This window comes from Arvicola amphibius, chromosome 4 (genome assembly GCF_903992535.2).
Source record: "Arvicola amphibius chromosome 4, mArvAmp1.2, whole genome shotgun sequence".
Classification (NCBI taxonomy): Eukaryota; Metazoa; Chordata; class Mammalia; order Rodentia; family Cricetidae; genus Arvicola; species Arvicola amphibius.
The window spans coordinates 59,090,678-59,102,483 of NC_052050.1; the positions used below are offsets into that span (position 1 = coordinate 59,090,678).

General features: G+C 42.7%; 1 protein-coding gene across 1 annotated transcript in view; it reads left to right on the forward strand.

Moving 5' to 3' along the window:
* Window positions 1-3,637, forward strand: part of Akap10 (A-kinase anchoring protein 10) — a 68,721-nt gene extending 65,084 nt beyond the window's left edge. The window contains exon 15 of the mRNA XM_038328037.1: window positions 1,867-3,637. Within this exon, the coding sequence (XP_038183965.1) occupies window positions 1,867-1,872 (6 nt within the window). The 3' untranslated portion in view covers window positions 1,873-3,637. The remainder of the gene's footprint in view (window positions 1-1,866) is intronic.
* Window positions 3,638-11,806: the final 8,169 nt, after the last annotated feature.

Genomic DNA, 11,806 nt, shown 5'->3' on the forward strand with positions numbered 1-11,806 from the left:
GTGAGTCAATGCCTCCCTTGCCAGGCCCTCTCAAAGCAAGAAGGAAAGTAAAGGTAAAGTTGTATAAAGAAGTACAAGATTGTTATTTTGTGATTCTCCATCATTATGTTGATGATCAGATGTTGGAAAATAAGGAAATGTTCAGAAATCATTTTGGAACTAGATGTTTAAAGAATTCAGGATCTTTATTTGAGCATTGTGTGTTCATATTTTATTCCCATATGATTTTCATCTTTATGATAAATCTGTGTGTGTGTGTGTGTGTCTGAGAAGAGAGAGAGAGAGAGAGAGAGAGAGAGAGAGAGAGAGAGAGAGAGAGAGAGAGGACTGAGCTCTTGGTAGGCCCGTTAAATCAGGGCCTCCTGAATGCCGAGCCCTTCCATCCAGCCTTTGAATGCATTTTTAGGTGGAATGTGGTGCAACCTTTTGCAAGAGAGCTGTCTTCCTTCAGTGACAGATCAGAGATACTGGACAAGAAAAACTCAGATCCCCTTCCAATTCTCATTCCGTTGCCATGATATAGGCAGTGAGGAGCCCGCACACATCACTTGGGCTGTTTAGCCTGCCCTGCCACCTCTCTGGTTTGAATCTACAGTGTCCATTTGTCCCTGGAGTGTACTTGAGCGCTACCTCCTGTTGCTACTGACTTGTTAAATGTATGCTCCATCTTGAAAACGGCAGGGACCATGTCTTCCGCAGTGTGTGTTCTACCCGGTGCTGTATAAAGGAATGACCCTCATACGCTAGTCTATCTTGGGAACCTAGCAGATCAAAGAAAGTTCTTTCGTTTCTTGTAAGTCTCATGGATTAAGTTATGTAGGGTTTTTGTCAGCTAGAGGCAATGTTTTAGTCAGTACCTTCATATTTGTCTCAAATGAGTAAGTCCCACAAGTAGGTTAAGTCCCACAAGTAGAATTACCTTGTCAAAAAAATGAGAATATTGGGCTGGAGAGATGGCTGAGTATTTAAGAGCACTAACTGCTCTTCCAGAGGACCTGGGTTCAGTTCTCAGTACCCATGTGGCAGTTCAAAATTGTCTGTAACTCCAGTTCCAGGGGATCCAAACACCTTCACATAGACATACATGTAGGCAAAATAAAACACCAGTGCACATAGGCTGGGCTGTGGTGGCGCACACCTTTAATCCCAGCACTCGGGAGGCAGAGACAGGCGGATCTTTGCGAGTTCGAGGCCAGCCTGGTCTACAAGAGTTAGTTCCAGGACAGGCACCGAAGCTCCAGAGAAACCCTGTCTCGAAAAAAAAAAAAAAAAAAAAACCCACCAGTGCACATAAATGAATTTTTTTCTTTCTTTTTTGTTTTGTTTTTGGTTTTTGATGATAGGGTTTCTCTGTAACAACCCTAGCTGAAATTAAATTTTAAAAAAAAAAAGAATATTGACAAACTGTAGAGACGGCTCGATTGATGAATTGCTGTGCTGTAGTATTTCTGTATGATCCTGGTGCTCACAAATGGATTCCTAGAGTTCGCTGGCTGCCTGTCCTGCGTAGTCTCATTGCTGAGCTCCAGGCCAGTTAGAATCCTATTCTTGAAGAATGCCACCCACGGCTTCCCAAGTCACATCCACACACATGGACTCACACAGAGGGAGCAGTGAAGAGCTTCATTCTGATAGCCATTGCCCAAACAGAAAAATGCGAGCAAGTTCTTAGCTTCTTTAAGTTCCTGTTAATTTAGGGATAGCTGAGGATAGTTAATCCTTTGCCTCACAAGAAAGTGCTTGGCTGTGCCCTAAGGCATACCTAGGGAGCACTGTGTACGCACTAGGCACTTCCTTTATTTGTGTTGATAATACGTTATCCCCTACAGGAATGTACCTTACCATCTTTTTTTCTTTTTTCCCCAGCTGTGACTCAAAACCAGAGATAAGAAAATATGATTTTGAAAGAACTTTTCCCTTTGGTTGGATTCCTCAACACAGCCAATGAAAACGGAGCACTGCAATTCTTTCCACTGCTAGATCACTGTTGTTTCCAAGAAAGAATGCGAGACAGTCTAAGATCTGTTGTTAAATGTAGACTTAGATGCACATGATGGTGACATTGAGTCACAAGATGCAAAGTGGTATTGGTGGCATTACTAGACAATTAGTGCTCCAGTAGCTGTGACCCACTATGAGAGAGTTACCCCCTGGAATAGATTGGGACCACATCCTGTGTGAGGCAGAAAAGTGTGAGTTGGCATGTGGTCCACATGCTTGCAGCAGCCTCCATCCTTAGCAGTATCAGAAAGCACAAGAAAAGGTGCTTGTCTTTGTCCTCCTGAAATTCACAGGTGAGTCAGTTGTACCGGAGCCTGCAGCTCCAAGTGGCGATGTGGGCCAGCAGCTTGTGGAGCAGGTGACGATCCCTGTGTAGTCTTCCTTCACAGAGGCATTAATTTAGAAAGAGCGACAAGTCATGGGTCAAGCCTCGCGATGTCATCCTTCTCTTTGGTGACAGACACAATTTTCACATTTCATTCACTCCTGTGATGTTATATCCTTCAAGCTAGTCTCTCCTCTGCTAGCAAAAGGGCAAATTTAGTTTACTTTGAACATCAAGACCCATTCCTCCATAGGAATGCCATGCTACCGATACTTCATTCCCTCTTCAGAATACACATGGAAAAAAATAACTATGACTCCAGTTTTTCCCATGTGGTACTTGGAACACATTTTCAGATTTGATTTTATTTTTTTAATAAGGCGGGGAAAGAAGCACTCGCTTTTGAGTGTCTCCACAATTCTTCACTGTGAGTGGCAAATGTGCAGTTGTCTTTCCTTTTCTGTCTTCAGACAGTCGGAAACTCACTCGCTGCCCTTCTGCTTAGTTGGCTTTGCACCTGTAGCACGGTCGTTGGTGGGGCCACACAGTTGGCAAGCACACTCCCCTGGCCATATGGTGCCAGTGCTTCCTGTATGTGACAGTTTAAAGAGAAAGGAAGTTTTCTTAGGTGTTACTGCTTTTGCTCAGAGTTTGCAAAAGAATATATTTATGTGTGTGTGTGTATATATATATATATATGTAATTATTAATCACCTCTGTCCTTGGGAAAGTCTTGAATGAATAGAGAATTTATTTCATTGCAATATTGATTGTATAGAGGCACACTGTTTATCAACAGAAGAAACAAAAAGGCTGTGTATAAGTTTTTGGTACTATGTACCACCTCTGTTATTCTGAAGTATTCATGTACCTAAACTATATTCTATTTAATTGTGTTTGATTTTAAATATATATATGAATTATATTTAAAATGGTGTCAACTTCCTGCTTTTAGGGCATTTATGGCTCTTCTTTTGAAATATATTGACCCTTCCTAATATTTCCATTCACTTTATAAACCCCAGAATATGATCCACTACTGGACATAGTCTTGTCTTTGTATGTAGACATAGATGAGAGTTTTTGTTTTTTTCAATATATGTGCTGTGGTGGCTCATTTTGTTCTTTTAGCCAAATATTTCTGTCCATTGCACATTGCTTCAAACTTTTAAGTGAAAAGCAATATAAAGATCATAGAGTAAAATGTGATTTTGCGTGACTCCTCCCGCCTCTGCATGTATTAGAGTAAACATTTCTGTAATACTCTAGGCTATTTTAACTAGTGCTTTTTGTTAAAATACTTTCTAGTGATCTCTTTGTCTGCATTTTGTGTATCTGAGCTAGAGATGTCAGAATTTATAAGCTATGTCTAAGGGGAAATGAACAAAATTGAGATTGATTTTGTTTTCTGCTCTGCCTACTGTGAGGTATAGAAGCAGAGTGACCCAAAGCTATTACACCAACTGTATGTTAGGTCCTTAACCTCATTTTAAAATTAGCATAAAATTAACCTAACATTGAGCACCCACCGTGTTCTATGCAGTGTCTATCCATAAAACGGTGCCCTGGCAGGGATTTTAGGTCTAAAGCATTTGAACTTCGCTCTTACCATGCCATTGATGTCAGCAGGTTGTTAAAGTCACCTTACCAATGCGAGCATGACAACATTGTGATTTGGCTTGTCTTCATCATTCCTATAGGAGATGATGAGCATGAAAGCAGGTGTCAGCCATTTCCAGGAAAGAGCAGTGGAGCAGGAAACGGCCTTTTCTGCTTGAGTTCCAGTATCCAGTAAGGCTTTTTGAGATGTAAACTGTTTACTAGAACATTTGACTGGTTCCATAGATACTTTATGAGGAGGACTCTGAATATAGAGAATCACAGACTTCATCGCTGTTTTTAGTTTCCTGAGACAAGGTTTCACTGTGTAGTCCAGGCTTTAGCCTCCCAAAATCTGGGGATTACAGGCACAGCCTCCACACCAGGCTTCTTTGCTGGTTTGTTTCAGTGTCAGCGACTGAGCCCCTGATGTAGCAGCCGATGTCTCTAAAGGCCCTGTGGAGACTTGGCCTGGCTCAGCACCCTCAGTGGCTTTCTGGTCTCTCCCTTGTCACTCTTCTCATTGGCTGTTTAAGCCAGGGATGAACTGGCTGGAATGCCCAAAGATGGTTCTGTATTTTAAGGCTTTTGCGTGAAGGAGACACTGATCCCACCTGGAAAGATGGCCTGGGTGATGACTTAGACGACTACTTCCCAAGGCAGGAGTTGGCTCTGGTGAACAAGCCTGAGAGCCAGGAGGCCTTGGTAAACCTGGAGGTTCCCTGGTTTCCTCATCCAGTCCTGTATCCTTGCCTTGGTCTTCATTCATCCTTGGGCTGTGCTTAGAATGCATCTGCATTTTTTAAATGTGAATCTGAAGTGACTTGTTACTACATGCAACAGAAAGGATTTTGACTAAAGGATTACTACGGTGTTCTAAATCATAATGACCGTGTGTTCAGCACACTGCTAATTACTATGACATTTTGGGGCAGAATTTTTCTGTAGTAAGCCTTCTTTGCTCATCTTGTGTATACTGTTGAAATGGAATCCTAACCTGGAACTAAGGCACTTGATCTTTTTATTAAGATGTTACTCGGGCCTTAGAAAGGCTCCTGACCTATTGCGGGATGGTTACCATCAGAGCTCATGCATCCTAGGCCAGGGCCTATTCATGTTTCCCCATACTCTGCCTAAGAATAAGCTTGATTCCCCACTCTTAGCTGTAACCAAGCCAGAAATAGAAGGCATTTCAACTAGTGTGTGCCCAGTACACACTTGAAAGTAGGAGAAACAGCAGCTCATGAGACCTGTAGGTGTTGAGCACATCTGTATACTAGGCTACCCCTTTGGCCTTCGGCTGGAGCCATAAAGCAATAAGTAAACTACTTGCTAAAACCTTTCAAGGCTCAAACTTGAAGGGGTCACATTAATAGTTGTACTGCCCTTTGAGTCCTTTCCAGGTGGGCACTGAGGAACTGCCTCTTTGCTTGGGCAGGGGTGGGAGTGGCTTGGAGTAGGAGGAATAGTACTGTGCCCTGGACAGGTGGGAAAGGCCGTAAAGGGCATTTCAGGTGCTGGTGTGAGCAAGGCTTCCAAGGGTCAAGGGTGTCTGTTTAGGAAGGCTCCCTGGGAACACAGGAAGCTCAGTACCCATGACTTGGCAACTTGTGCATGTAACCTTGCTTCACTGCACGATGACCTGCTCTGTGGAACCTGAACAGGTGCATAGTGACACATTGACACCTGAGGAACCAGAGACTGGGGTAAGAGGGTGCAAAGAAATCTTTGGGTTAAAGAGCTGTTTCCCAAGGATGAATGAGAGATGAGGATTTAACCAGCTTTGTTTCTGGTTTCAGGTTTTGAAGGCCACCTTTTTTTTTTTTTTTTTTTTCTGGTTTTTCGAGACAGGATTTCTCTGTAGCTTTGGAGCCTGTCCTGGAACTAGCTCTTGTAGACCAGGCTGGCCTCGAACTCACAGAGATCTGCCTGCCTCTGCCTCCTAAATGCTGGGATTAAAAGCATGCGCCACCACCACCCTGTTTTGAAGGCCACTAAATGTGCCTTCAGGCTGGTCCCTAACCGAAACCGACCTCTGCCTGAATCATAGTAGGAACCCCACCCCCGGTCATGAAAGAGGCACTGGGTTATTGGCACCTATAACCCAGAACACAGGAGGCTAAGGTGTAAGGATCACAAGTTTGAGGCCAGCTTTGATGAAATTCAGTCTCAAAAGTGAAAGCAGGTGCTGGAGATACTGCCCAGCAGTTGACTGCTCTTGTTACGTCGAGTGGCTCACAGCCGCCAGCTCCAGGGGGATCCCTCACGTCCAGCCTTCATGTGCACTTACATTCACACGCACACATCCACATACAGGCATACATATGTCCACATAATGTAAGTGAAAAGAGTTCGTAGCTGAAAGAAATGCCTGGCTGCGACCTGGCCCTTCTGCCCATTATAGCTCTAAATGGTAGCCACCAAAGCTCAACTGGCATACCCAGATTTTTGTTTTGTTTTGTCAAAGAGCAGCCTTTGTTAGAACTAATTAGCAACTAGTTCGGTGAATGCTTACTCTGTAAATACTATTTTTAGTTCAGTGAGAGGAGAAAATAGGATGAACTTCCAGAACCCTTAGAACTCAGATTCTACTAAGAAGGAACCAGAAGTTGAAAGTTGCATCTAAAACATGCTGGGCTAGGGTGTTTTTCCCCCACAGTGGTAAAATGCATACTTAGCATATATGGGACTCTAGATTTCATCCCTAGCACTAATAAATAAAATATGTACTAATATTTTTGACTTGAGTGGCCTTTTGTACCTAGAGTCACCACTCTCCCATATCTTTCCAGTGTCACCATTCCATGAGGACCAGCGCCATACCATTCCATTTATTTGCCGAAGGGCTCTATGTTTGGGCACCTGGTCACATGTTGAACAGGGTATGAACAACTTTATGTCTGACCAGCAAGGCCATTTCTGTACAGGACGATGAATAGAGTGTAGGATTGGCCTTGACCTCAAGGATCCTTACAGAACTTTGGGACACACCAACTTTTAGAATCTAGAAACATGAAGACTAAGTTTATCATGCACGCGCGCGCGCGCGCACACACACACACACACACACACACACACGATATAAAATCATGGCCTTGGGAAAACCTAGCTGGGAATCAAACTACTCCATGAAATGGTGGATGTTGTGACTCTTCTTTATTCCTAGTAATAATAGCCAGCATAATTGACCACTTAGATGTGCTAAGCACTGTCTCAGCTTTATGACAATCTTAAAGGTAAGTACTGTTTTCTTTCTTACATTATAAATGAGACTGCAGCTGGAAGGGTAAAGGAATCTCCAGGATTGCACAGCCAGGGGCAAACCAGATAGCCCCCCTTTCTACTGCTGTGATAGATGCCGGCACTCATCACTGACTAGTATAGCAGATGTCAAAGATTTAAGAAAAACTTAAGCTGGGTGTGGTAGTACACATCTGTAACCCTAGCTCTTAGGAGATAGAAACAGGAAGATCTAGGTCATCCTCAGCTGTATAGCATGGGCAGCCTGAGCTGTGTAGTTCCTGTCTTAAGAAAAGGAAGGAAAAGGATTCCATCCATGACTTACAGCACTGGGTTTTTGTTTGTTTGTTTGTTTTTGACTGTTTTGAGGTGGTCTCAAGCACATTAGGCTGGCTTCCTACTTCCTGTGTGGAAGCGGATGACTTGGAACTCTGTAATCTCCTACCTCCCAGGACAGCACTACAGGCATGTAAAAACACTCATTTATGGGGTGCTGATAATCAAACTCAGGGCTTAGGACATGTTAGGCAAGGATTCTCCCATCCGAGCTGCGTGCCCAGCCTGAAAAGCACTGTTCTGAGCTTTAATGTGCACTTGAGTCCCCAGGAAAACTTGTTAGCTCTCAGGCTGCCTATTCTGACGAACCTCTAAGGGTTCTGACTTAGCAGGACTGGGTAAGACTGTAGAGTTTTCATTCTCAGCAGATCTCAGCTGCTGTTGCTGCTAGGAATACAGTTTTGAGAATCACTACCCGAAAAGTTTCCCTGATGCCAGGGAAATGATTGTTTTCATTCTGTTTTTTTGGAAGTGCCACACTATGCAGAAATGTAATTTAATTCCTACTTTTGAGTTCCCGAGAATGGCACCTATCATCTTTCCATAATGTCCAGATGTTTATCAAATCTGAGAACATCCAAACATCACTCCTCAGTCTTTCTGTCCTGTTTGTCTCCCAGCTCCTTAATTCTGGCTGCCTTCTGAGGTCCTGCCCATGCTTCCTGGCCTGTTCTCCTTTGCTGGCTGTCTTTCCATAGATAGCTGGTGTCTCGTTCTCCAGTTCTTTATCCTTAGGGCTATTCTATTCCCAGCAGTTCCCTGGGCAGAAATCCTGCAGTCTAGAAACAAGTATTGACAATTCAGTGCAAGGTGTTTTGGGTGTTTGGGTAGGTTAGGTGTATTTCTCCATGTCTTCACTTAGTCATTCTCTAGAATTTACCCATTCTGCACCTTGCTCTTTTATTTGATGCCATTTTTCTCACAGTCCTGATGTTACCGGGCCAGGGCTCAGTTTCAGCATGCTCCGTGAACATCTGCTCCTGGCCAGTGACATATCCACATTTAGGTCCTTGCTGCTGGGAGGCTGACCTCGCTGCTATCTGGCCAGCTCCAAGCTCCTGGGGAACAGAGGGAATGTCTCCCTCACCCCTTTCCCAGAAAGTTTTTGATACACCATTCCCAGCTTTTTCACAGCTTTATGCACATCTCAAGAAACATCACAGTCTATGGCTGCCCCGCGATCTGGTCCCCACCTCAGCCACTTCCACCTCTGATGACTCCGCATATTTTTAACCCACACTAGCCTCAGAAAGGCAAGATTTATTTAGTTCTGGGTTTCTCCTACAGGAATTGAATCGAGAGGGGTGTTGTGTTTTTGTTTTCGTTTTTCATATTTTTATTTTGTTTTGTTTGTAAAGGCAGGGCAGAGAGACTTATTAGTCCAGGGAAACATCCCCTCCCTACAGCATTTGCAAACCATCCTTCCAAAGAGCTATTTCAAAAGCAATAAGCAAGTGGTTCTGTGGTGAGGATTACAGACATGCCCTCAGGGTAGGTCAAGGGTGAGGAGGAGAGTTCTGCTGTTCTACACTCCATGGAAGAATGTCAGGCATGTGTCTTTAAAGTGCTATATCTGAAAACAACTTAGATAAAAGCCAAGGAGATCTACTTCAAGAAACTAGCTGCAGATATGAAGACATTGGTGCATAAGATGCTCATGGAGAATTTGAAGAGAATTGTTATTTAATATGAGAATGGGGGAGAGCAATATTTTGTATTATTGTATTATATATTGTTATTTTAAAATAAGCATGTATAATTAAATAAATTAGATATTATAAATAGACATCTGACTATTTGATTGCTATTCCTAAAAGCTTAAATTATATTAAATTTATTTAAATTAATTTAATTAATTAAATTAATTTAAATATTAATATTAAGTATTAATTTAATTAAATTAAATTGATACATTTAACTTTTTTAAAAGATTTATTTATTTATTAGGTATACAACATTCCTTCCATGTATCCCTGCCCGCCAGAAGAGGGCACCAGATCTCATTATAGATGGCTGTGAGCCACCATGTGGTTGCTGGGAATTGAACTCAGGACCTCTGGAAGAGCAGTCAGTGCTCTTAACCTATAAGTCATCTCTCCAGCCCGATACATTTAATTTTTAAAAAATTTCCCAAACTGACCAAACATCTTTATTTTAAGTTGTGACATTCATTTTTCATAATACTGGGTAAGTAGTTCAGGTGTAGTGACACACACCGTTTAGCCCAGCACTTGGGAGGCAGAGGCAGACCAGATCTCTGAGTTCGAGGTCAGCCTGGTCTATTTATTGAGTTCCAGTACAGCCAGAGCCACATACTGAAAATCTGTCTAGAAACAACAACAAAATATTAGGTAAGTTAATAAAGTAATAGCTAACATGAGAAAAGATGTTTGAAACTGTGTGGGACCCAGAACAGCTTGGTTGGCCACACTGCTGCCATAACACTTGCTAAAAAGTAGTTCTGAGTTTCCGTTTACTGGCAGGGAAAGCCATAAACTGACACCACCCAGGGAGGGCCAGGACCTGACATCCCAAACACTTGGAAAGATTCCATAAGATCACCATATGTACCTGAGGCCAGGACCCCTAGACAAATGTCAGCCAATCAGGGTCCTGAGCCCTGGAAATGCCCTCATCCCAACCTTTACTGTGATAAAAATCTGTACCCCAACTGGGACTGGGCATTCTTTACTTTCAATCATTGAATCAGAGTCCAAGCTTAAACTTGCATAAAGGCTCTTTGCTTTTACATACGAGTACAGTCTCCATGGTGGCTTTGGGGAACCCCACAATCTGGGCATAACATTAATGTTTTAGCATTCAGATTTCAGAGATAGAGATGATTCTGGATTGTGTTTTCTTTTTTTAAAAACAAGCTTTAGTTGAAGCTAAATAATCCATATTCAGAGTGTGGTGTTACAGTTACAATGTATAACCTAGCTTATATTTAATGTGTATTTTATATGTATTCTGTTATTGTGATAGTATGTTTTGATGAGCTGGTTATAGTTTCTGGTGAAGCCACTTAAATGTGTAAACAAGGAGCAGTGGAGGAAAATGTTTTCTCAAAGCATTTGCCCACAAGGCTATACTTAACATATTTCTCTGTGTTACTGATGATCTCTCCCCCTTTTCCTCCCCCCCGCCCCGTTTGTTTTGAGACAGGGTTTCTCTGTGTTGCCCTGGCTGTCCTGGAACTCACTCTGTAGACCAGGCTGGCCTCAAACTCAGAGATCCACTTGCCTCTGCTTCCCAAGTACTGGAATTAAAGGCATCTCTATTATTAAAAAGAAAAATCAGTTACAAGCTCTATATTATTTTTAGAAAACAAAAATTTGGTTTCATTTTATTTTTATATATATTTTAATTAAAAATTTTAATTAGCATACACAGCATTAGGTTTGATTACAGGCTTTTTAAATAAAATTTTTGTTGATTCTCCTCTCCCCATTCCTTTTCTCTCTCCCCCAACTTAGTTTATTTTTTTTAGCATTTTAAGGCAAGAATCTCATTCTGGCTCCTAGGCTGGCCCTGAACTCTACAGACTTATGTGTAAGTCTTGCCTCAGTCTCTCCAGCAGGCATGACTACAGGAGGTGCATGCTACCACTTTCTGACTCAGAAAAACGTTTTCAATGAAAGACTTCCACGTTCCTTATTGATACTGAAGATAGACACCATCTCTAAACCTTAAACTAAATTATCTTCTCTTTTTAATTCTCATAGCTACTCTGTGACACTGGGCAAGTGAGACCTTGGCAGGTCAGGGTGAGGACAGAATAGACCCTGCAGAGAGAGCTTGAGTGGAGTTCATTGAGGTTTAATGGGAGTGGGCGGAGCTTGTCTTTTAAAGGGACCTTTGCACCTGCATACAGTCAGGGAACTATTTGCCGTATGCAGAGGGGTGCCATGTTCCCAAGGGGCAGGCCAAGGTATGCCTGGATACTAACAGCTACTGCCTTTGCACAAAGTGATCTTTACACTTGGAAATGTTTTCCCATTGCCATGTGTGGTGTTGCTCACCTGTAATCCCAGCACTTAATAGGCACAGGTGATTAAAGATTTAAGACCAAGCCAGCGGTGGTGGCGCAAACCTTTAATCCTAGCACTCGGGAGGCAGAGGCAGGTGGGTTGCTATAAGTTTGAAGCCAGCCTGGTCTACAAGAGCTAGCTAGCTCCAGGACAGGCTCCAAAGCTACAGAGAAACCCTGTCTCGAAACCCCCCCCCCCAAAAAAAAGAGAGAGAGAGAAAAAAAGATTTAAGACCAGCCAGGGCTACACAGAGAGGTCTTTGTCCAAAAGAAGT